The 27005-nt window shown below is 40.1% G+C and overlaps 1 protein-coding gene and 1 long non-coding RNA gene across 5 annotated transcripts in view; one reads left to right on the forward strand and one right to left on the reverse strand.

Annotated features, from left to right (window-relative positions):
- RORA (RAR related orphan receptor A) overlaps positions 1-27005 on the forward strand; it is an 809950-nt gene that overhangs the window by 607232 nt on the left and 175713 nt on the right. For all 4 annotated transcript variants that reach the window (NM_001192861.1, XM_059890518.1, XM_059890517.1 and 1 more), the window contains one exon: positions 879-908. In NM_001192861.1, the coding sequence (NP_001179790.1) occupies positions 879-908 (30 nt within the window). The remainder of the gene's footprint in view (positions 1-878; positions 909-27005) is intronic.
- Positions 1-27005, reverse strand: part of LOC104973153 (uncharacterized) — a 77449-nt gene that overhangs the window by 30299 nt on the left and 20145 nt on the right. The window lies entirely within an intron of this gene.

Here is a 27005-nt window from a genome sequence, read left to right on the forward strand (position 1 = left end):
GTTTACCGCATTTCTTAGTCACAGGCTAAATGTTTTCAAGAGTTTTATGACTTTGAGCCTATTTCATCTTAAGAATATCCCCCAAGAAGAATGAAGCATACAGAATTAATAAGTGGAACACTTCTGAAATGGCAGTAGCACTGTTTTCACTGAAGGATGCGTTCACATTATCTTTCTGAGGTCCTCATGTGCTGAATCTTGCCCAGCTCCATTCCTCACCTGCTCTCTGTAGAGCAGCTTGGAAGCCTCAGGGGTGCTGACTCATGAATCCCTCGTGTTTTCACGTGGTTTGTGTGCATTCTGCTGCCATTTGCAGAAGTAGCGTTCATCCCCCTTCTGACTTTAATGAGTACAGACAGAGAGGTCCACTTTGTGGATGTATTTTCCCTCCCCATTAAATGCTATGCTTCATGTAAGCAGCAAGAGTCATTTTCTTTAAAAAGTAAACATGAAATCAATGGCCAGAGCAAATTAATTGCTCCCTGGCTTGGTTCATCTTGTCTGAGTAAGTTGGCATCACTCTCAAATATTTCCCTTCAATCTTTCCCACTTTACCTATAAACGTGATCATCTTCCCTTTTTAAAATCAAAAATAAGAGTCTTCCCTCACTGTTTAATCACTGTCTATGCTGCTATTTTTTTTTTTTTTTTTACCACAGAATCTCTTAAGCCAGTAGGCAATGCTTGCTGGCCCCATGGTGAATGATTTCATTACGCTGGGGTAGATCCCGTGATGTTGTAGGTGAAATGAGAACTCATCTTCCCTCTCCATCCCCATCTGAACAAAATGTATTTCAGAGTACACTGGGAAGGATGTATGTTCTAAGAAATACACATAGGCCGCTTTCTCACGCTTGTCCTTGTTTCTTCTCTTCTAGGTATCTCAGTAACAAAGAAGACACATACATGTAAGTAATGCATCTTTTTTTCTTGTCCAAAGTTTTCTGCAGAATTGGAATTCGCATATGTCTGGCTGCTGTGGCCCTTCCAAGTATAAACTAATGTTTCAACTGTGATCCATGGTCAGTACAGGTCATACTTCTCTACCTGTAGTGGTTGGAAGTGGTACATCTCCACCTGTGTGTACTGAGTGTGTGTTAAACAGGGTCTAGGCGTAGTGTGATACATTCTAGCAATTCAAGGCATTCATCTGTAGAAAAACCATACAATCTAGCCGGGAGGATCAATTAATTACTTACTGGTCACCCTAACTCTGGATCCTTCTTAGAGGAGTCGGTATGTTTCTAGGAAACATCACCTTGATTTCTTTTAAACCTGGGTTTCCTTTTCCTCACCATTCACGACGTAGGTTGTTTTGTACTTGTGTCTGTGGAGCAGAGATACTGACCAGGAATCTGGGTGCTGCCGGTTGACCCTGAGTGTGGCCTTTGTGGGCCCTGGTAAATCGCATGGGTAGTTTGATGTGGAAACGTGTGCTGAATTTACCCTCTGTATTCATTCCCACCTCTCAGGTTCAACTGCTTTCATCAATTGCCTTCATTCGAACTCCACCATAAGTTTGCAAACTCACGTCAATGTAAAGTGTTGTGATTTGCATTCTGAGCAAATTTGACTGTGCCTTGAACCTCAGGATGAAATCAATAACGTCATTGATGGCAGGCAGTCAACTTTCGCTGTACTCGACCAGCATATTATTTAGACTTCGAATTAAGAGTGTCATTAGAATTTGATAACGATTTTAGACCACAGATACGTGCTACCTATGAGATATGTTTGGGCATCCTTCTAAGGCAAGCAATGGAGATACTTATGGCACAATTTAGGGCCGACAGAGACGTGTCCTCCAATTTTTCCTATATATGCTTTGAAAAGTTTTGATTTTATGTGAACCATTTGGAGGGGAAAAAAAGTCTGTGTACCATCAAAGTAGTTTATCTTGTGCCTCGGTTGATTCTTAAAATCTGCTCTTGGATTTGTCTGTCTGTCTATCTGTATTTGTAGAAAACAAACATAAAAAGCAAAAAAAGCACAAAAGCCAACAACCCCACCCAGTTTGATGGTTGCCTGACTCTTAGGTCCCAGTCCTGCAGTCTCTCCACGTGGCTCTCCCGTGGGCTCCAGTGGAACGTTAGTTTGAGGATAGAGCGAAGTTCAGGCCCGTAATGGACACATGCTCAGGACAGCACCTCATCTCTCAATGCACAGTTCCAGCTGGCTGTCCCTCCACCAGGATAGTCTGTGGCCCTTAGTTTTTTGGGGGTTGTTTTGTCGTCGTCGTTGTTGTTGTTCTTGCTGTTGTCGGTGCATAATTGAGCTCATGATGACTGAGAGATTGACAGTGCAGGAGACTGAAGTCCTCTGTATATCCGCAGGGCAGGCATGGTACAGAGCGCTTCCTTGCACAGCCTTGCCCATGAGCTCGTCCCTGGCCTGGTGGGACCCACTCTAGAGGTGGTAAGTAATTCAGTCTTTCTGCTAGCTCAGTCCTGGGCCTCTCCCGAACAGGGGCGGATGATTGTGCCTACTATTGATGGCGGTTTGGGGTATGGACTCCTGGCCACCTGGCAATATACAGAAAGCCGCTGACTGTTTGCATTATGACTTGGCTCCTGGAGAAGCGAACAAAACCACTAGTTGAACTCCATTGGATTCAATGAATAGGACAGAGACCAGAGATGTTACTTAACATAAAGACCATCTATCCATAAGGACCTTCAAGGAACTATCATCCCTAAGAATAATTTCATTGGCCTGTTGCAGAAATAATAACCTGTGGTTGGATTGAAATTCATGGAAGGATTTGGGTGACAGCATGAGAGTTGTAGCTAGTGAGAAAAGGTCGCACTTCAGGCAATGTAACAGATTGGTCTTTCAATGGAGGCTTACTGAACTCTATCAGATATACCTGCTTGAAAACAAAATCAAGATATAGCCAGAGTGGGTAGATTTTGAGTGCCTTTCTAAGTATGAAAATCAGCAGGAAAATTCTTAGGGATTAAGCATAATGTAAATGTAGAAAGATTTCATACGTCCTTTATTGTGTAGCTTCGATATTACATTTATAAGAACGATTTAGATTGGAAATCATCTTGGTTTTTTTTGGTTGATGTTTACTTTCATGATGTGGAGACAGGGCCCAAGATAAAATGTCCCAATGACAAGCTGGGAAGAATAGCATCTGAATAGACAGTTGACACAAAACTTTGCACATGCCAAGGAGAAATTGAACTGTCCAAGTTGCATGTTAGTGAAGTCTTCTATGACACTTAAACATGGAGATTGTTTTTGTCACTAAGCTTAGCAGACAGACCATCATATTTCTGATCTTAGTGTCTCTACAGGTCCTGCAAGTTGTGAGGAGGAAAACAAATCAGTTCTTCCTCTAATAACCATCACCCAAATGACTTCTTTAGCATCTGTCCGATTTTTGTTGAAAACTGAACTTTCCCAACTTGCTGATCAGTTTTCTTAAGATGTTAAATTCCAGCTCCTCCTAAATCATCTTGACATCTATTCTTCAAAAGTTTCACTCTCAGGGAAGTGTGAATTCATTTTTCGGACTGTCTCGAGACTTCTACTTTTAGCCAGGGTTTGGCAAACTTCAGTCAAGGCTTGACTGTATAATCACCCATAGCTGAAGTCACCTCCCATTAGCAGTTTCAACCTGAATTTCCTAACTGCCCTCACAGAGAGATTGTTCCACTTACAAATTAACATGTACAGTTGCAGAATATATTATCAGACCTGAGTGTCAGCTCACAGGTACACCAGTCAGAGGTGTAAGAACTACAAAATGAACCTGAATAGTTGTGACACTTGATCATATTTTAGGCCACCTTGTTATCTGGAAAGTACAGGTATTGCTTCTTTAAAAAAAAAAAAAAAGTGTTTGGGGTGAGTTAAGCCATAAATTCCCAGGAAAAGAGATCTGTTGGCCTCACAGAAATCCATAAGCATGGTCTTTGGAGACCACTGATCCTCGGTTCCTGGGACAGCACCATCAGTGTCATTAGCTTTACTTGGCAGGTGAGGAAAGGCCAAGTTTGGGGGCTTCTGCTATGAAGTCATCATGACAGATCAAGGAATTCTTATGCTTTCGATGTTCTTTGCTTGTCAACAGGAAGTGTTCCTGATGGGTTTTGGTGTGTGAACATAAAAGGGAGTTTTTATTTGTGGGATAGGGGTGTCCTCGAGAAATTTTACCGAGGTGTAGAATTTAATTTTCATGGTTGATTATATAGCACCTGTATTTGGTTGGACACGTCCAAGATTGCTTTAGCTTCGGTGATTCACAAGTTTGTTCTGGTCTCTTTCCTGCTGAAATAGTACTATGTGGATAAATATGTTTTTTCTTGGAATCCACTGCTGTCTTTGTTTTTATTATTTGCCAAGGACAACTGTTCATTTGCTCCTGACTTTTTAATCTAATTCTGCATGGGTAGTTCTGCATTCACTAAAATGTTAGAAGACGACATATAATGAGATGAAAAAGTGAAAAATACAACAGATAATAATCTTAGCTATTTCCAGCTACTAGGGAGTTTACCATCATTGTCATCATCTTAGGGAATATAGCATCTAGTCGCCACAGTGTAGACCAGAGAGATACCTGGTTGGCTCCTGGATTGCCTCCAGAGTGTCAATAGACCATCATCACTTCCTCCTGTTCTCATCCTTGTTTATATTCTTTATTCTTTTTTTAGAGATTTTTGTTTATTGAAGTATAGTTGAGTCACAATAATGTGTTATTTCAGGTGTACAGCACAGAGTGATTCAGATACATAGGGAGGTAGATAGATAGATAGATCTTTTTCAGATTCTTATCCCTTATACATTATTATAAAATATTGAGTACAGTTCCCTACTCTGTGCTATATAGTAGGTTCTTGTTGGTTATCTATTTTATATATAGTAGTGTATATATATATATTAACCCCAACATCCTAATTTATATTCCTAAATCATATCCCTTATATTTCTTGTTTAAGTCTCTTCTCCTTGCTTTCTTCCACACTCAGGGACTTCCAGACATTCAAAAATTACAAGTTACTCAGTAAGCAATCAAGAAAATTTGTCAGTGTAGTCCCACTGAGAATCAGTTTTACCTAGTAAATAAAAATAGAATATGCTTCTGAACCTTCTGGAACTTTGCATTTTAACCCAAATAACCATCAAAAGTGAATTTAGTACATTTGCAAATGTTTGGTTGCATCAGACTAACACCTAAGATTTCTTTGGAGGGAATGATGCTAAAGCTGAAACTCCAGTACTTTGGCCACCTCATGTGAAGAGTTGACTCATTGGAAAAGTCTCTGATGCTGGGAGGGATTGGGGGCAGGAGGAGAAGGGGACAACAGAGGATGAGATGGCTGGATGGCATCACTGACTCGATGGACGTGAGTCTGAGTGAACTCTGGGAGTTGGTGATGGACAGGGAGGGCTGGCATGCTGCGATTCATGGGGTCACAAAGAGTCGGACACAACTGAGCAACTGAACTGAACTGAACACCTAAGATAAAAAAATTAAAGCACTGTGTTATTTATAAATAGATTTTAGTTCTTAAAAGTAAAAATATTTTAGTACAAATCAGAATATTTCTTTGACAACTAACTCTTTTGTATCTTTAAAGAAAAAAAACTATTTACATTAACCAAGCAAACTTGGTTAATGTATTCACTTCTTACCCCTAGAGACTTGGCTTTAAATTTGACTTAGAGAAAATTAGTTTTGAGGCCTCAGCCTCCTCTCCATGGATATTTGCTGATATCGCAAAGTGAACCCAACAGTCTGTCACGGTTGTTGCTGTTTACTCAGGAGGTCTGAGAACTAGACTCGCCTTATTTTCTTGTTTTCTTTTCCTTTCCTTGAGGCCATTCCTTTTGGTTGTAGACTCTTAGCAACCCCAAACTTGGGGCTCACCCACAGTGTTTTCACAGTCCAGGAAAACTCAAGAACCATTCTTGGCAAAGTGAATGGAAGGTGCTTTGGTTGTATAGTTAATTGGTTGCTGTGACAACCAATGTGAGTCATGGTGTGACTCACAGCAATTATAATTTCAATTGCTGGCTGGATGTTTCATTAGGACAGACCTGAGAAGAAGCCACACTGAAGTTCTTTCAGTTGGCTTTCATCCAGCTCTCATCCACGCATTGACCAACAGCCACAAACTAGTGCTCACGTAGTTGCCAGAAGTTTCATTTCTTAGCTTGCTGAGACCACTAACCATCCCAGACACTAAGTTTGCTACTGATGGAGCATGACCAAAATACAAGTGCTGGCCTCTTTAGAGGGCTACTCAATGGACAATTGTTTATTAAGGATTTACTATGTACTGACAGATTCTTTGACCCCAAGGAGCTTACACACTTAGTTCAAGATTGGGACTGCAGGAAAGTGTGAACACATAATCACAGGAAATAATCTGAAAATACAAAGGCTAAGTGTACAGTTTCCAGAAGTTTCAGCTCATAACTGGAAAGCAGATTAAGCCAGAAAAGTGAGAGAGGAGAAAAGAATTAGGAGACCTCCAGGATTCTGACACTGTGACCCAAGCATACAGTAGCAATGAAGGGAGCAGTGAATATTTAACCCTGGATGCTAAAAATGACTCTTGCTCCTCCTCCTCTCCCCCTATTCTCACCCAGAGGAATACCTACTTTGTTCCTTCAAGATCAGTTAATCCAAGGAAGTAAAAATCCCCCGAACCGTCTGGAGACGTTTGCCTTGTTTAGACTCAGCCTGACTGTCTAGAGCCAAGCTCTTTGAACTATATAGGATTCCTCTGTCTCATCATATTAAGATATAAATGGATCACATTTGGCCCTGCCAGTCAGTTCTTCCAAGGTGGGAGATTTACATAGTCTAAAAATCTACCATTCATGGTGGGGATCTGTGAATTCCATTAAAAATCTGAGTCTTTAGCTAAGTGTTTCCATCAGAGCATCCAACTGGTTCATATTGGCTGTTTATGGACCTCAGATTTGTGAACTGAATTTGGACAAAAAGTATTTGTGTTCTCATTTCAGAACATAGGTTCAAAAGGGTGAATTGAGATGAGTGGATAGCTCATAGGGTGAATAGCTCTTTTAAAGTCCATGGTCACAAGACTTCCCTGGTGGGCCAGTGGTTAAGACTCTGCGCTTCCAATGCGGGGGATGTGGGTTTGATACCTGGTCAGAGAACTAAGATTTCACATGCCACGTGGCATGGCCAAAAACAAAATTATGACCAGTGCTAGAAAATAAAAATGCTTAGCCTATCAAGTACTGGTGTCTACTTGATGGATTTCTTGTACATTTAATGAAACTCTTGTACATGATTGTGCTGATCGTTAAAGAAGAGCTGTATGTCTTTTCAGGATTTTGTGTTACTTCAAGTTCAGTAATAATAGTAGTAACAGTGGTGATAGAAATGGTGAAGGTTCCAGTAGGTGCTGTGGTAGCAACAGGAGCTATCACTTACTAAGCGGTTCTGATATTCCAGGCATTATGTTCGGTGCTTTACATGAATTATCTCATTTAATCTCATTGGCCCCATGAGCTTTGTCCTACGTGTACCCCCAAGTTGAGATGAGAAAATTTGTCTGAGAGATCAGTCACTTAACTTAGAGAAGTGAGACAACTTGCAAATTCATTCATCTAGCTGGAAATGGGCAGAGCCAGGACTCGGAATAGATTGACTCCTTGCACGCACATTGGTGCCACATTGTTATCTCCAATATCGGCATTGGGTAATCACCACGGAGCACTTGCTAAGTGCTAGATGCTTTTCTAAACAATCTGTATGTGTTGTTTCATTCCATCTTTCCCATAATCTTGTGGGCAAGGTATTGCTACTATCCCCCCTCTACAGGTGAAAACTGAGGCCCAGGGTTCTACAAGCAGCTGGTGTGTGGTTTAAGCCAGGGTTTAAGCCAACCCACAGAACCACAAAGTGAAGTAAAGAACTGCATTCCTTAGATTGATCGTTTCACTCAAAAATATAGGAAGAAAGTCAAGTATAATAGTCATTCCTACAAAGGACTCAGATTTTCTTTTACTTTATAACTGTTTTGCCTATAAAGACTTCTAACCTTGGTGAATCAACTGATTACAAAAAAAGGATATGTTATTCCCACTATATGAAAAAGTTAATTTAAACCAATTGAACTAAAATGATCATTATTTATCTTTTTTTTCAAAGGAAACTGAGTTTAATTATTATTGCACATGTTTGGGTATTCTGTTTATGAACCAGGTCTGTATGATGACTAATAATATAAATACATTATTACTTATTTTTTAACAACCTAATCTCATTCATCAAAGAACAAACCTCCATTTAATACCACTATTCATACACCTCAACTGATTCCATGATAAAATGATAGTTTAAAATGGTTATTTTTGCTTCTAAGATAGTCATGCTCCTTGCACTAGCAGTAATATGTATTTCTGACAGCAGGAACCTGTTTTCTGCTGCAACAAAACCTTTAACAGTTATTTACGGCATTTATAAGAAAATTGCACGTTAGCATTCTTTTGTCAGATCAGCTTGATAATTCATGTACAACTATCATTGCCACTAAGAGGTAGAACAATTCAGGATACTGTGGTTTCCCTAAACCTAACCAAAAACAAACAAAACCATGAAAGCTAAAAGTTCCTTAGGGAACTGAAATGTATATCAAAGGGATGTGTAGGAGAATTAAACATCTGGGTTTCAAGTATGCCTGAGAGTACCTGAATTTCGGATTGGGTTTGCAGTCATACCAGCTTCTCTCTTTATTGAGATCTGCACCCAAAGGATTAAAAAGAAGCACAGATATTATCAAAGTGTCTGAAATATGAAGAAAGTTACTGTCTACATGAACTTAATGAATTACACAAAAAAATTGCACACTAGGTCTATCAAATGTACTTGCAGGAAGTTAGTGAATTCAGTCACATGGTCCTTTTGATTATAATTGATGTTTATAACTACACAAATGATGACTAAGTTTTTCATTTCCACACTATTCAATTACCCTTTTTCCTGTGACTGCTAGAGTTTCCTCACAGTTCTCCACCCACTTCACCTCCACCTCTGGGTACACATTATTCCTATGTAGGATCGATAGCTCTGTATGTCTTGTTTTGCTTTGTTGAAATTGTAGGCATGGATTTTAGCCCCTCATGTCTTAAATGCTTAACCGTCAAGCATAAATTAGAGGGCATATTGAAGAAAAAGAGCAGAAACGGCAAGAATGTGCAAGATTCAGGTTTCGATTCAGAGAGACTTAATCCATACATCTTTTACTTTAATCATCTTGTTTTGGAGGAGAGAAGGAGGAGACTCTATGGTGGATGATCCAGACTGGAATCTAAGGAGGGAAGGCTAGAAAGCAGACCACAGCCAATCCCTGTACCAAATGCAGGTAGTCGGGAGTCAGAAAGATTTTATTAGCTTAATATTCCTAACACCTACTCGGTGTGGGGCAGTGTGTTAGGCACAGCATAAAACAGAAAGTTTTAACTCTTAATCCTCACTCTCCAGTAGTTTAGTCTACATCTGAGTAGAAAGGACACTTGAGGAACTTTTAGTAATGAAGAAGTTGCAGAAGAATGCAGGGCTGTGATTCAATGGGATTGTCTGTCTGAGTAGGCAACCCAGGTGGGGAGCTGAACTGGATCAGCTGGAAGAGTAGTGAGTAGCTAGAAGATCAGCTGGAAGGTAGATTGATGGAGGACTTGGGGTGGGTGGTTGTATAAACCTATCCGACTAGAGTAGAGTATTAACAAGAAAAAGAGAGGATGTAGAGAACAGAGATAAGATTTTAGCTTTATCTCATAACCAGTGGGAAGCCATGAAATGGGTGTGAAAAGCACAGTGACCTGTAAACAATGTTTTTATTGCTGTCATTTAGTGAGTATCATAGGAATCACACATTCCATACTTCAATCCCTTTTCTGAACTCCAACAAAATTCTTAGCCTCAGATGGAGGTTCTTTTCTGGTCTTTCCTCTGATCACCTGTGTAAAAAAAGTGCTTATTGAGCAGGAAAGATTTAGTCCAAAAAGAGAAGGCTGTTCTAATTATTAAAGAAAAAGTGTTTCATTTTTTTTCTCTCCATCTTCCCAGTTTGAAGGTCTAATTTTAAGACCAATGCTTGCCATTTCATTAAAATCAGAGGAATGAAGCAAACAGTGAAACCTGAAAAATACATATACACTTTCAATTATGTGGCTAATGTTTCTTTTTGCTTTCTTTCATTCGTACTGCTAATTGGCTGAGGCAACTGTAAGAGCCCATATCTTTCCAACCCTTTTCAACTCAGCCACACAGAGCTTTCTAAAAATTTGAACCCTACATTCCCAATCTTGCTCACTCCTTACATAGACAAAGTAAATAGCCTTATTATTTTTCATAAACACAAAGAATTATTTCCCTCACATGACTGCACAGTACAGTTCAAAGCTAGCTAATGATATGTCCTTTTCTCTTTGTTATTCTTTCTTAATTTCACAAGAATGGGTTTCTATTGTTACACTTAACACTGAGGTTCAGATGTAGCATTCTATTGGCTGCACGTTCAGAAAAGTCTTCAGTATATAATGAACCATCTCACGGTAATTTATCTGTCTCTCTTCACTGTGTCTTTTTGCGTCGACAAAACTGAAAATTCACTTTCCCTCACCAAGTTGGGGCATCGAGATAATTGATTGTTACCAGTCTCTGCTGTTCGTAGACAGGATAACACCAGTGCCTCTAGAGAACAGGTGAAAACTAAACTCTGTCCCCCGAGGCCAATGAAATAGCTGTTTGGTCCCTTGTGTGAAACTTCCTAATAACTTAACTGGGCAGCCTCTGGGTCCCTGGAGGCCTTCTCCACAAGAGTATTCCCTCTCTTTGTTAAGATTGCTTATTAAAAATGATTTTATAATGAAGTTGCCTCAAATAGCAGCTCTTTTCCTGGTTGTCCTTGAAGCTGTGGTGAAGAATCTCAGAGACAACTGTCTAGGGTTTTCCTCCTTGTTAAAAACTTCTCTCTCACCACTGTTACTCTTGATTTTTAAGGAGACAAAGTCTAACTGACACAAGTCCCTCTCCAGTTGATTATGTCGCTTAAAATCCTGTCCAAGGCATTATTGCCAGTTGAGCTTGTCATTCGGGCTCAGACATCGAATTGATCAACATGGATGGAGGATATTTAAGTCTGCTGTGGGAGCAAGGCTGTCGGGTTTCCCTTGGAAAACCGCACCGAAGGAATGTGACTGCTAACTCTGCCCCAATGCCATCAAAACCATGATGTCTAATTATTTTATTTCTCTGGTCCTAGGTGTCTATCTGCAGACTAACCATTTTCCTGCCACAAGGGACTGTCGTGAAGGGGAATCAAAATAAAAAATTAGTGTTGCTTTCTTTGCTACCCATGTATTGTATAAATTCAAAGGTTTTCTGTAAATGTAGGCTATTAGGAGAAAAATCACTTGGTGGTTCACATCATCAGCTTGGCTTTCTGGCTTGAAAGAGCTTTGATGAACTGGTATATATCATGTGAGCAATGATAATGCAGTTGTCAGGAAGGCTCACCATAGGAAATGTGTTCCTCAGACTTGGTCTCCCAGTGGCCAGGTGCTCAGGAAACAACAGACCGTATAAAGCTGTTAGTGACAGATTCCACTTGAAATAGTTTTCTAACTTTAAGGCTTGTCAGGCAGTAAATCTGCAGAGCAAGGTTCTCAAGATGTGGCTTGGCACCCCTCTCGCTTTGCTATGTGAATAGAGGAGAGCACCAGTAATAAGAAGGACTGTTGTAATTCTCTTAGTGGGGATGTCAGCCTTGTGGTGCTAGGATCATGTGCTAAGAGCATGCCATCGCTGGGACTTCCCTGGTGGTCCAGTAGTTAAGAAGCTGCCTGGCAATGCAGGGGAGGTGGGTTTGATCCCTGGTCAAGGAACTGAGATCCCACATGCCACAGAGTAACTGAGCCCTCATGCCATAACTACAGAGCTCGTGTGCCACAACTAGAGTCCTTGCACCACAACGAAAGATCCAGCTTGCTGCAACTAAGACCCCATGCAGCCAAATAAATGAATACATAAATATTTTTTTAAAGAGAAGAAAGAACATGCCTTGGCTGAATTCTGTTCTCTGAGACCAGATAGATTAGAAAATACAACCTTTACATTCAGCAGATTGTACTCCCTCCTCTCCCAAATAAAAAGAAAAGAAAAAGAAAAACTTTGGGATTCCACTGTCAGCAGGATCTTATTCCACCTCCTTAACCTTTGGGGCGCTCTGTTGCCTGAGGAATCGAAACTATCAATACTTAGTATGGGAAACAAGGCCCTTCACAATCTGGTGTTAATCTTTCCACTGCTCTCTCCCTGGCTGTGCTGGCAGTTTTTGCCACTACCCATGACTAGTTCCTAGATGACTCTGTGCACGGGTACACCTCAGTGCCTTTGCTTCTGTTGCACCTTGTTTGTCCAGGAATGGCCTTCACCGAATTCTATGCCTATGGAAGTCTTACTGCTCCACCAAAGGCCAGTGCAAATAGCAACATCTGTGCAAAGCCTTCTCTGATCCCACCTTGCTAAATTAATTTAACAGCTCCTCTGCCCCCAGGGAACATTGTTAAGGTGACACTATAGAAAATGTACTGTAGATTAGTTGTAGTTCTGTAGTTTTTTCTCACTAGATATGCTTTAATTATCCTGGTGTATCTTGGTCTTAGCAGAGTTATTGGTATTTACCATGTGCTCCATTGATTTCTGTAGACTTTATATTTTTTTTAAGATTTTTTTTTTTTTTGGTGTGAACCATTTTTTAGAGTCTTTATTGAATTTGTTACAATATTGTTTCTGTTTTATGTTTTGGATTTTGGATTTTGGATTTTTGACGCCAAGGCACATGGGATCTTAGCTCCCCAACCAGGGATCAAACCCACAGTCCTTGCATTGGAAGTTGAAGTCTTAACCACTGGACTGTAAGCAAAGTCCTTTCTGTAGACTTAAATGTGTGTGTGTGTGTGTGTGTACATACAGTTTTAGACCACTCTTCTTACGCATTTGATTATAGGAAAAAATAATCTTTTCCTTGTTAACAGCTATAAGGGAGAACAGATATTTATTATTTGAAATGATACTGTGAGATTTGTACTATATTACTTTGGAAACCAATATTAGAACTCAAAGGGCTTCTTAATGTCTGACAATTTACTAGATATATTCTGAGTCTCAGTTTCAAGACTGCTTGCTTGCTTTTTTTTTTTAATTGATCAAATTTCTCTGTTTTATTTTCTTTTAATTTTTTAAATTGAAGTATAGTTGATTTATATGACTGCTTGCCTTGAGGTTTCCATTAGGAGTTTGTAAGATTTAAGCCAAAATCTCATCCAGAAAATTTTAAAATATTCATATAGTATGTAAAGATTCAGAGTGTGTTATTTTTTGGAGTGACCTTTTTGACACTGTTTGCATTATCCACACAAGATTTTATAAACCAGATCATCAAATCTATAGAGTAAAAAGAAAAGAGACATTTTCAGTTACCATTGGCATCTATTGAAATGCAAAGGAGAAAGCTACCTACTAGAAAAGAGAATTGGCTGATCTTCCCAAGAATGGAGACTATGTTCTATCAAGGGAAATATCCTGGATCTGTCTGGTCTCTAGAGGAAAAAGCGATCTAGATTTGTTAAACAATTTAGGAAATATATGTTCTGATAATCCTAGATTACTTACTGAATCTTAAAGTTAATTCTGGAAAGAAATGACATTTATTTTTCAAGGTCAGAACATGTGACATTGCTGTGTCTGTCTGGTCTGGAATGTTTAAGTGTGTTTCCTTAACTTAGCAGGGACCATTGATTTCAAAACCGTTGTCCACTTGGTAAGTAGCTGCACACAACCATGATTTCTGTCTGCTATTCCTTGGAACCCTCTGTTTTTCAAGGTTTATGTGCAGCTTCCTCCCCAGCTTTGTTTGTAACTTTTACTTGAGACAAAACATCAGGAGCAAGATTATCCCCTGCAGTATCAATTCCTTGAGTGGAAACCTTGCTTATAAATGAAGGGATGAGATATGACCCAATAAAAGAATCTATTTTAATTTTAATTTATTTCCTGATGGCCTTTTATGCCTCCTTAGGCGATGACCTAACCAATTCCACCTTAACACTGATTTTTTTCTTTCTTCCAAGGTCAAAAAGCACTTTGGGATGATTATACTCAGAGAATGAAGGTTCTTTGCCTCTAATGTAAAGTCCATCCCTTCATATGAAATCTAAATCCAAGTTTTCTCAGCTTCACAATAATTCTTTTGTTTTGCATCTGTTAACAAGCTGAGTGACAACAGGATGGACCTAGGAGATTTTTAGGGACTTGAAGTTGTTTTTTCATAGAAGCGTCATCTCTGGTAGCCTCTTTCGTCCCTTTCCTTTCTCAGATGGGAGGGTTTGTTGTTGTTGTTTTTAATTGGAGGATAATTACTTTAAAATATTGTGATGATTTTTGTCATACATCAACATGAATCCGCCACAGGTATACCTGTGTCCCCCCATCCTGAACCCCCCTCCCACCTCCCTTCCCACCCTATCCTTCTGAGTTGTCCCACAGCACCGACTTTATGTACCCTGCTTCATGCATTGAACTTGCACTGGTAGATGGGGGTTTGTAATAACACAGGGAGAGGGACTATCTTCATTTCATGCTGCAATTTCACACAGCAAAGTGCAATCAAAGTAGAAACTGTCCTAAAAGGCAACTGAACCTATGGTTTTACAGACTGGAAAAGGAAAAGGTGTTATGCCTTCATGCATACACACCACCATCCCTCTGCCAAAAAAAAAAGAGTTCTGACTGATACCTCTAAATCAAAGAACTTTCCATGGCCTGATTTGTGGAAGTTACCTAATCCTGTGTATAATTGGGGTGATTTGAGAGATGGGAAAATGTTCTCATTTTCATTATGGGAGCCACTGGGGGACAGTATCACTTAAAAGACTATGTTTTTATTGCCCTAAATTGCTTTACCTGAGGTTCTATTGATGTGCTTCTCTTAAGTTAGATTTCTAATGAATAAAATGACCAATATGGGTCCCATTCTCACAGGTTCTCCTAGTGCTTAAGCTCCTCTTTAATGGCCGATCTGTTCCAGAGCCTCACTTATAGGGAAGAACTCTGAACAGTTGGGTTAACTTCTAATCCAAGAGAGAAGAGCCAACTTCTAACATTCTGCATATAGCCTAAGCATCTACATACTGTCCATCATTTGCCTGTATTCATACAAGAGTAAAACCCCATGATGAAATTTCTTGTATAATCACCATTAAGTTAGCTCACCTCGAAATGCCAGACTTAGGAAACTTCTGGAACCAACCCTCGGCATCAAGATGAGGCTGGGATAACCTCACACTGAATAAAGGGAAGTTCTACACTATTCTCATCTGAAATTCATCACTGTTCCCAACTTGTCACTCCACTAAGGTATCCTTAAAGAAATGGAGATCTTAGATTGGGTTCCCTAGAGAATAGACTCAGAGAAACTGAGATTTATATACAGAAAGCTGATTGGGGAATACTCTTAGGAACAACAGCTATAAGGGGTGAAGGAACCTGGATTGGGCAGGAGAAATTGAACTGTCATGTAGCTGCAACCGGAGTTCAGCAGACACCACAGACAGATCAGAAGCAGGCATACAGTTTTTGAGAGAGATCCTAGATTGAGGCAAAGGGACTGGATATTTTACTCTAAATCAGCCAGCCACTGGATGCCAGCTGTGCCCAGAGAAAAGCATCATCTTGGGCAAGGCAGCTCCCTTTAGCTAAAGACAAGGCTCAGAAAACAAGTCAGCTGTGAGCCACTGGCAGTCAACACTCTGGGCCCCGGGGGAAATAAGGGCCTCCATCCTGCAGGGAAGAATCTGGGTGGCACACCATAGCATTTGCAGGGGAGCCAAAATGGACATTAAATTTTGTGAAAACATGTTTTCTTTATTTAAAATGACACACATTTTATTGCTTAGCTAGGATTTAAACTAATAAAATATATGCTTGGCCTCAGCATTATGGTATACCAGAATTGCAAATGCTAAAGAAAAAAAAATATTTTTTTCTGTTGAATAAGGTTCTTCATTAGAATTTCTGGTCCTGGATATGTGCATTATAAATCATGTGTGTGCAATTCCACATAATGCATTATTTTTCCACACATGGACATTCCAGAGAGTTAACACATTTTTCTTAATTAAAAGAAATAGATAACACATTTCCAACTCTTTGGGCTCATGTGAAATGTATTCACATATGAACAAGACGATGCTTACTTAGCACGTGTTACATGTTACTTTTTGGATTTTGACAGTCTGCTACTGTTTTATAATTGAGATACAGTATCTGAAATATTTCACAGGGCCATTTTATGTACATCATGTCTCTCTTTTTTTGTGGTTTATGGGACTCCACCTTCATTTTGCCTTTCAGCAACTACTTGCCAAATAAACTCCAGAATTAGCTTAGAGATTAGTGGTAGCTGTCAGTGATGAGAACCATGATGAGCCAATAATCCCAGCCCCCAACTGCTGTTGTAGAGGAAAAAGTTTCTCACTAGTGTCAGTGGTCAAGTACAGAATGAATTTTAGTTTCACTTAACATCTCAACATAACCTCTGATGTAGTGAAATTTGACTTTAATTCTACTCCTAAGAATGAGAGATCCCAATCTGAGAAAAATTAATCCAAACTGTCTTCATGGAGTATTATAAATGGGAGGGAAAATGTAAGTGTTTCCACTCTTTTCATCTTAGTTCAAGATACACCACCCCACCCCACCCCCACCGCTGCAACACAAACCCCCGCATTCAAAGCCCCAGCTTTGTCTTTATGTTTTTCTGAAGTTTCCACAGATCAACACCCCTGTTGCCTTCAGAACACAGAAGCTCAAAACACCTTGCAGATCTGAACAAGAGCTTTCCAGTTTCACAGATGCTGAAGCTACCAACAAATTCCCTAACCTGTCAAGTTCAGATGGAGTCAGGGTTTATCTCAATGGCATTCAGCTTCATGACTTTCCACAGTTCAGTTTCTGTGCCTCTGCCTTAGAAAAGAGGGCCCCTTTCAGGTTAATAGTGAAGTTAATTCAGATTATTCTGTCCCTTATCCAAAGAGGAATTAATAGATAGGAGCCACCCTTTACCTTGTCTGAAAGCTTCCATGGTTCCAAGAGGTCCTACTTGGGAAAATCCCCAGCCATTATGTTGGAAATCCCCGTGTCTGAGGTCTTGTGAAAGGAATTCTGAAGCTGCCCATGAATGTCAATGGCAGCCTGATCAGTCTGCCCTGGGTATTACCATAATAATTACAAAGTCCTGACAGATGGCAGCTTTTCAAGTGGCAAAATCATTGGCAGGACAGTCTCTTGTAACTGACTCTTGGGAGAGGAGTCTCATATATGCTATATCAAGTAACCCATCTAAATTTGCCATTTCACAGATTATGTCTGACCCAGATCATCCCATTGCATGAGCTGTGTACCCACGCCACTTCTTTGCAATATAAGTTGATAGTGCAAATCACAGTGTTTTTTTTAATATACATATAAAGCTAGCTAATGAGCTGAAATGAAAAGTAATTGCTATTTTCAATGGACAAGATGAATCTGCTCCTTAACTTTTTCCTGGAAAAAAGTAGCTCCATATATATATATATACAGCCAGAATTTGTGAGTGATTCACATTACTGTCAATTACATGCCCTTATTATGTATTACAACCACCAGGCAGCTGTCCAGGAAAACACAAGTCTGAAAATGCTTCTGTTTTAAGAAAATTAAATTCATGGTTGCTCCTCATGTGGGCATGTGCAGCATCAGATAAGAAGCTTCTACTTTCTTGCCAAGAGAAGGGATAGAGCCTTGCTACTTCACCTGGATTGAACAGCCACTCTGACATCCTTGATACCAATGCCCAGCGGCAGGGCTTGGTTTGGGTTTCTAAACAGACGTGTTTGTTTGTTTGTTTCAGTGTGTATTCTAAAACACAGACTTGGGTTACAAAGCAGTGTTTCTAGTTATGTGTCATAGCAGTGCCTGTGTGTTACCAGAAAAGTCAGAGTCCACGACTGTTTAGGGCTCTTCTCCCTATTTAAAAGCTGGCCGCTTTGTGGCTATGTTCCTTCAAATGTCTCTTTTTTAAAGTATAGATGAAGCTACAAATGAAAACACTATATTTGCCATTGGGCTGCTGTACAGTTCAGGGCATTCAGCTTTTATACGGGTAAAATAAAGGCCCACTAGGGTTTGTCAAATGGATTCCTCCTGCGAATATTATAAAATTTAACAAAATATCTTTAAAGCATGCAGTTAAAGTTGCCCAAATTGTTCATGCATTAGAGAAAGCTGTGAGAATTACTTGATATCTTTCCAGTAGTGAGCCTTTAACTACATTTGTATCTGATTCATAGAACAGGGCATTTCAAATAATGAAATATTTAGTAGCAATGAAAGCAGCCTTCACGAGATATCTGTGACCAGATACACTGTGCCTAAGTCATGTGAGCGCCTAAAAGAAATAGTTGAAAGACAAAGGCTTGTGAGTTGGGCACAATCAGTTTCACTTCTGCCTTTGTTTAGAGGCTGATTCAAGCTAAAACAGAAAAATAACTTTTTTAGATGGTTGATGAAGTTTGAATATGAACTCGTAGTTTAGATGACGTGAAAAGATTTTTTAAATAATATTGTCAGGTAAAATAGTGGCCTGGCAGGGTTTTTTTTGTTTGGTTGGTTTTGTTTTTCTTTAGTCTCTATCAGAGATGAATACTAAAAATTTTATGGGTAAAATGACAAGATATCTAAGATTTACTTTAAATTGCTCCAGAAAAAAAGTAAATTGGGGATAGATGAAATCAGAGTGACCAAATGTTTACCAGAGAAGAGAGAAGGAGTACATGAAGATGTATTATACTACTCCATTTTTTAATAAACTGTAAATGTTTTAATAGGTTACTTTTTTTTTTTAACCTTCTTGTCTGGGACTTATAAAAAGATGATTTTTACATGGAGATTTGATCACCTTGGAAAACTAAGGAGAAAGAAGTGACACTGATGAGCTTGTCAAATTCAGAAAGTTGATAATAATCTCTTTAAATCCATGCATTGCTGTAAAAATTCTACATGAATTGTTATCATGCCTGTAAGAAAAATGGCCTTTTGTCTTAAGGCTCCCTGATCTTCACTTTAGGTAGGGAAAAGATACGAGTGTTATACTGCTCTATTTAAAATGGATAATCAACAAGGTCCTGTTTTATAGCACAGGGAACTCTGCTCGATGTTCTGTGGCAGCCTGGATGGGAGGGGAGTTTGGAGGAGAAGGTCACGTGTGCATGTACAGCTGAGTCCCTTCGCTTGTTCACCTGAGACTATCCCAATGTTGTTAATCAGCTATACCCCAAAACAAAATAAAAAGTTTTAAAAAGAAAAAGATATGAGTGTTAGTTGCTCTGTTTATAAACCTTTTCAATGGTCTTAAAGGCCCAGATTTGAGAATTGAATGGATCAGAGTGTTTATTTGTTGGTTTCCCCTCCAGTATTTGAAATGTGGACAGTTTCTCAGGGAGTTAGAAAATGTCTTGTTCAAAGTCAGTTCCAGTTGCTTTTACAGGAGTGGAAGCAAAACTAGAACCCTTGGAAACCAGTACCCTTTTTGACTCTTATCATGCTACCTCAATCTTGTCCTTAAAAATACTCATTAACAATCTATTCTCTGGGGATCAAAGCAGTTTTCTAAATCCAGACCAGTGACTATGTGTCAGATGTTCATTCTGGATAGTGTGGCCCCAAATTATCTTTTCTTTTATTGAACACCATTTTCAAGTTGTACGATAAGTCCCAGAAGTGATAATGTTTAATTCTGTTCTTGTTAATGCTTTGCAGCAGGTTATAGCCTGTTCTTCCTCCTCTGGCTTTTCATAGACTTTCCGTCAGGAACAGGTCAATATACTCAAACAACAATCCAGGCTGACAGGAAGATGCACTTAGCCTAGTGGTTCCACAGCATCCTCAGCCTCTGGTACAAGGCCTCTCCCAAGGCCTTCTGTAATTTAAGCTGAAATTCCAAATATCACAATTGAAATAGGGATGTTTTTCTCTAACTGGAAAAATGGATCCTGTTTAGCATTTGTGGCCAAATTCTTTTCAGCACAAACTTCCCTGCTAAATTTCCTCTTCTTTGCATTGTACATAAGAGCAGCTCATTGGGATAAAGTAGAAGATCAGACTGGCACGTATAAAATAATGTTTACCCAATATTTTCAAGAGTTTTAAAAAGAGCAACCTTCTAATTCCTAAAAACATAATTATATAAATAGATGGGAAAATAGAAATATAGATAGATGTTAGTATTATCTATAGAGAGACCAGCCACAGGGTTTGTGTTTTCATTCAAGAATGGTCCTGCTGTTACTGACCTCCTAATGTGTAGTAAATACTGGAGACAGAGAAAGAAAACACTGAATCTTTATTACTACCTCCACTCCCTTTTTTTTTTTTTTTTGGAGGAGGCAGGGGTGCGGAGACAGAAAAGTACACAAATCTAAGTGTTTTGGAGACAAGTGCTGCAAAGAAAACAGATGACATAGGACTCCCGCCCCGCTCAAAACTGGGGCCTCCTGGAAATCACTTGGGATGAAGATGTAGCTAAGTAACATTTCAGAGCATGAAGGGAGGTGAAGGGAAAACAGAACATTCCAGGCAGAGGTAGATGAGCATTCGGTGCACGAACATGGCTATTTGTCTTGTCCGTGGGATACTTCATCCTGAGGATTTGAAAAATTCATTTCAACTTTTCCTTTTCTCCCCTTCAAATTACGCCTACTAAAAGAATCTACTTTACTTTTTAGAACTCAAGATAATGATCCTGTAGAAGACTCTATCTTAGGACAAATGAAAACACGGGAGTGTTGGTTTCCATGACAGGCTCCCAAGAAGTTTCTAAAGGGTCCCTCCTGTAGCTCAGCATCTCAAGAATTGCCTTGTGGATAGAGGAAGGTTTGTTTCTTTTTCAGGCCTTTGAATGCAACATAATCTGATAGAGGAGTAACTCCTCTAGTCTTTCAGGGGCAAAAAAAAAAAAAAAATCAGCTTCCCTTTGTTTCCCTCATGGAAATGTGGTCTGTCCCATTATCCAGAGCTGCTTGTGGATCCCTCGCTGGTCGTTGTCATGGAGAGGGCCTCTTTCCTCTGGAGGGGTTGGCAGAAGCATCATTAATTACAGTAAGACCCACTGAGATGTCCACGTCCAAAATGAGAGGAGAAGGAGGGGAAGATGAGGAGGAGGAAGTGGGGGAGGGGAGAGAATGAAAAGTAGAAAATGCACAGGTAGCACTGGAGCTCACCCAGGGCCTTTTTCATGAGCTGACCTCCAAGCTGGCAATCCGTAGACAAGGCCTTTTCCTTTGTTGAGGAAACTCTGGAGATTTGTGGTTTCTAATATTCACGGTACCATGTGCCAACCCACACAGCCAATTTTGCAAGCAACTAGTGCCGTGGACATGTGACCCATATGTCTCATAAATCCCACTGTTCAGCGGCCTTTCTTTTCTTCTAATTATACCTAAAAGAGAGTCTCTAGTGGGTAATAATCTCTCTTTGCTGATACTTTGTAGTTGGGTTCCAAACCAAGAGCTTTCCTCTATCACAGCTTGAGTGTGTTATTTTTATTTTGAAACCAGCCACGACTACTCAGGAGGAGAGACTGTTTTGGCCTCCTTGGGTGGTGGTCAGTGGATTTATCCTTTACCCTTCCTTCCTTTTTGACCCAGTGCCTTCTTCGGTTTGGCTTTCCTGGGTAGATGGGAGACACCTGCCCAGAAGACCTCATCCAGTGTGTGTTGTGTGGTCTGGCTCAGTTGTTTGCATCTTCAAATCAGATACCCAAGTACGGTCTGTTGTGAAATCCTTAACTAAGTTATAGTCCACAGACTTGATTTCAAGGAATCTTGAGTAAAGGAAGAATTTCAATATTTCACAAGTTTAATTACTATTATACAAGAAACTGGGGGAAAAAACTTTCAGGGGTCCTTCTGAATCTATACCACTTTTATAGAGGTTATCTCTGTTTATTCTGTGTCATAATTTTAGATATAGCTGTGTTATCTCCCATGCTAAACTACAAACACCTTGAAAATGAGATTGTTCTCTATTTATTTTTATGTGCTTCAAATCCATTGTCCCATCATCAAATGACGTGAGGCAGACAAATGTGCATATTGGATTCAGGTCTCAGAAGGCCTGGGCCCCATGGCCAGGGTGATCTGAGAAATGCCCCCAGGGCCTCAGTTTTCCTCATCTGTGCCGTGAAGAAGCAGGACTGTCTCCCTTCCTAAATTATCATCTTCAGAGTCAGCCAGATCTTAAATTGGAAGAACTGGAGTTATTTTAGTCTTTATCATTTATTATTTTTCTATCCCTATATTTCAAAAGTGAATCATCTAAATTTCTCCAGTTTGGTAGAAAGTATTGATTTTACCTCTATGATAAATCTAAAAGAATCCTGAATGAGAAGTTACTGTAAATCACTAATATGATCATTAAGTATTAAATTCCTTAGAGTAACTATTCTACAATCAGCTAGAATGGTTTAATTCATTTTTCTTTAGATTATAAGACTTGTAAAAATTGAACAAGCGAGAGGGTCCCAGAAAAGCTGGGGTATATTAATATGGTCTGCAGCCCCTGTGGCCAAAGTACACATGGCATGTGGGGGTGTCTGTGTGTGTGTGTCTGAGGTTAGAAGGTGCCCTCCTTTGCTCTTCTTTAGTTTATACAGGTAAAAACTGGTGGCAATGACATGCAAACAGGTACAGCAGGCAGAGGTGGTGGGAAATTGATGTCTGCTGTACAAGGCTTTGGGAAAGGGGTTGGGCAGGGGTTCAGGGTCACGTTTATACACTGGCTCTAAATGTCGTTCATTTGACAATTTTCTTCCTGAGAGCCAACTGTGTACTAGACTTTCTTCAAGGTTCTGGTATTTGTATTATACAGTGTAGACACTGCCTCTTCTTCCTCCCTGTCTTCCTGGGGCTTTGAGTCCTTCAAAGCACTAAATAAGTTTCTTTCTCTCTTTCTTTTGGCCATGCCGCACAACATGTGGAATCTGAGTTCCCTGACCAAGGATCGAGCCTGCATTGGAAGCCTCGAGTCTTAACCACTAGACAACCAGGGAAGTCCTAAGTAGGTTTTCTTAAAGCAATTGACCTTTAAAGGCTGCTTATCATGCTCCATGGCCTCCTGGATCTGCTCCCAGGAAAGAGCTTGCTGACCCTGAAAAGCTAATGCAAAATTGCCTAAACTCTGAGGTCTTGTCATAGATAACTGGGTAACCATCCACCCAGCTGAGCTTTAAGAACTGTTCTTCTTGTCCTTAGAAATAGGGGAATTTTTTAAGTCCTCTTTTTATTTGTTTATTTTCTTTTATTTTTTAATTGAAGGATAATTACTTGACAGAATTTTGTTGTTTTCAGCCAAATATCAACATGAATCAGCAGCCACAGGTATACATATGTCCTCTCCAGAAATACGGAAATTTTTAAACCAAAAAAATGTTGCCATGAACTGAGCATCCCATTCTCATGACTTCCTTCACTTATATTTTCAATTCATTCAGTAAATATTCATTTATGAGTCCAGATTATATGCCAAGCACTATGCTAGACATGAGATGCAATAAATGATAGCCAAGTATATTAGTTTCCTATTGCTTCTATAGCATATCACCACAAGCCACAAGCATGGGATTAACACACACTCATTAAAGTTCTGGAATTCAAAGGTCTGAAATCAATTTCAGTGGTCAAAATCAGGCTGTCGGCAGGGTTAGCTCCTTCTTGAGGCTCCAGGGGAGGTCTACTTCCTGACCCTTCCAGCTTTAGAGCTACCTATATTCCAGGCCATATGACCCCTTTCTCCATCTTCAAGACCAGCAAAAGAGCATCTTCCAGTGCCTTTGTCTCTGTTGCTCTGCTTCCATGGTCATTGTGCCTTCTGTATCTCTGACCCTCTCACCTACCTCTTAGAAGGAACCTTGTGATTACATTGGGCCCACCAAGGTAATCTAGAATGATCGCCCTATCTCAAGATCCTTAACTTAATCACATGTGCAAAGTCCCATTTGCATCTAAAATAACACAGCCACAGGTTTTGGGGATTAAGATGTGGACATGTCTCGGGGAGGGAGGGCCATTTTTCAGCCTTGTGCAACAAACTGCACAGCATTTCTAACCTCAGAGATCTTAGGTTCTAGTTGCCTAGCAAAGGGAAATGCAGTACATTTTTCATTTGTTTGCTTACTTGTCTGCCTGTTTGTTTTGACGCTTTATTCCAGTCATATAGTTTCAGTGGAATACATTTGGAAAATAAAATGTAGAGAAAATATGTCTGTTAAATTCAAATTGTGTCAAGTTTTAAAATAAATCTTCCTCTTACAAAACTCTGCCTTGAAGACCGAATGTTAATGGTACCATCAAATATTTTAGAGTATAAATCTTAACTGGCACATTATCCATATTTCCACGTGAAAAGATTGGAATCTTGATTTGCAAAGGAAGGAAAGAAGATTGCTCCGTCTTTAGCCAGTGAGAAACTCTGGTCAATGAGTCTTTATTCGTGGCATCTTTGATGAAGATGATAGACATTCTAAATCCCAAGTATCCACAGAGGCAGCATCCATGGCAGAGGAAGAAAAGCTACACCTGCATCTTCAGTGTTGGTTGCACAAGTAGGGGTCTCCAGGCAGAATCGATGCTCCCATTGGGACTTTAATTGTCCCTAACGTAAAGTACTTTGTAGTTTTCAAAGTTTGAATGTGAAAAATTGTGTCTTTGGGATTCAGAAGCATGAACTATGACATTAGGAAATAAGAGAACTGACTTGGAGGGGGAGGAATCTGGCCATTAATATCAAGGAATAGTAATAAAATATCAGCAGCAAAACATGAAGCAAGGTGCTCAGACAGAGCCCGAGAGGCAGATACAGTCATACTCTGCACCAGAAAGCTGGGCAGTGCCATGAAACCTCAGAGGCACTGTCGTGGGGTCCCCTTCCACCTCTGCCACCACCTTGGGGAATATGGCTGTGGGCAGGCTGTGTAACCTTTCTTTTTTTTTTTTTTTTTTGTGTGTGTGTGTAACCTTTCTGAGCTTCATCTGTTAAGTGGGGATGACAGCACCTAGTCAAATAAATAACATTGTGTGGGTACAAGCACCTGCTTTCTCAGTGCCTGGCTGATCAATGTGTGATCATTGTGTAACCATCATTTTGTGATGAGGGGGAGGCTGGCTTAGTCCTCCTCTCTTCCCCTGTTGCATGGTATCCTTTACCTTTTGTGGCCCTCCTCCAGTTTAAGGCTGCCCTTGACATTCCCTTTAGCCACCATTTGTAAGATCCACTTATGATTCACTTCCTATCCTGGATATGTTCATACACACACCCAAGCACAGGTCCACAATCTCCCAGAGGATGACCCTGTCTCTATGACTCATACCTGACAGGCAGTTTTCTAAGCAAACTCAAGAATTGGAACAAGGGTTTTGTCTTTGCCCAATCTGGTGGGATTTGTCTGTGGGCTCATAGGTCATTTCTCCTAGCAAGCTAAAAAATTAACTTTCAAAGTGGTTCATCACCTATAGAAATGAAAGCCCACAGTGTAACATCTCAGGTGAAAAATCCAGTGTCACTCAGGTCAGGCTTGCTGGCTGAACTCTGGTGATTACAGAATGAACTCTGTTGTTGGAAACCTGCGTGAGCGTCCAAGTCTGTCATCACTGTTATTGGCAGGTGCCATGGGCTCAGACAGTGCTAGAGCAGGATGGGAGAACACTGCTGGGCTAGTCCAGGAGAGAAACACAGTGGAGAGAAAGAGAGCAAGAGACAGCGGACAGAATTTTGACTCTTCTAAAAATGAAACTATTTGTATAGTGGGAAGTAATTAAAATGTATGGCCATGTGGTTTGTGTTAAATGTTAAGTGTTTCAAAATGGTTAAATATGTTCTGTGCACTGATGGAAATGTGCTTCTCTACCAACTGAGTGGAGGGGGGAAAACGTGGGAGGGATTAGTTTTCTAGAAGGAAAATGAAAGGCAGAAAAAAAATGTCATTTTATTTTGATTCTCCACTGGGGATTTTGAGAGGATTTATCTCGGCTTTTCTGGAAAGACGCATATACAAATTGTAGAACTGTTGAATTTCAGGATTAGCAGGGAAATTCTCAGTAGCCACGCTCAGTTCCCACGTCTACCCAGAATGTTCCACCCAGCATCCAGGTTAAGCACAAAGCCTGCAAGTGATGTTTACTTCTTCATCTCTTTTCACAGCAGCCCATTCTATTTTTGAGCCAATCTGGTTTTTAGCAGGTTCTTTTGTTTACTAACCAGGAAATCTATCTCCCTACAACCTCTCCCTATCGGCCCTAGCTATACCTTTCCTGGCTTCTCTGGTGTCTCAGCAGTAAAGAATCTACCTTCCAATGCAGGAGACTCCGGTTCGATCTCTGGGTCAGGAGGATCTCCTATAGAAGAAAGTGGCAACCCACCCCAGTATTCTTGCCTGGGAAAACCCATGGGCAGAGGAGCCTGGCTGGCAACAGCCCATGGGGTTGCAGAGAGTAGGATATGACTGAGCAACTCAACAGCAGCAGCATACATTTCTTATACCATCAATTACCTTTAATAATTTTACGATTGGAAAAACTGGGCTTAAGATGGCATAAGTAACTTGTGCATTATTTCCTGGCTACAAATGACAGAACATCCAAAGAGGGAGGGATGAACCGGTGAGTGGCACGGTGATCAGGAACTCTGATCAGGGCTACACTTTCTTAAGCCTGGTCAACTGTGGTTATCTCTGAGTAGCTCACATCCAGCTATTGACAGCTCTCCACCTGGTGACACACTCAGTGGCCCATGAAATTCTAGCCCTCAGGGCTCAAGCCTGATATTTATGGCTCCCCACGTAAACCTAAAGTGGACTGTAAATTTCTCTCTCTCAGATTTAGGTGACTAAAATGGCTGTTGGAAATCCTGGAAGGGATAG

The sequence above is a fragment of the Bos taurus genome, chromosome 10 (assembly GCF_002263795.3).
Source record: "Bos taurus isolate L1 Dominette 01449 registration number 42190680 breed Hereford chromosome 10, ARS-UCD2.0, whole genome shotgun sequence".
NCBI classification, from domain to species: domain Eukaryota; kingdom Metazoa; phylum Chordata; class Mammalia; order Artiodactyla; family Bovidae; genus Bos; species Bos taurus.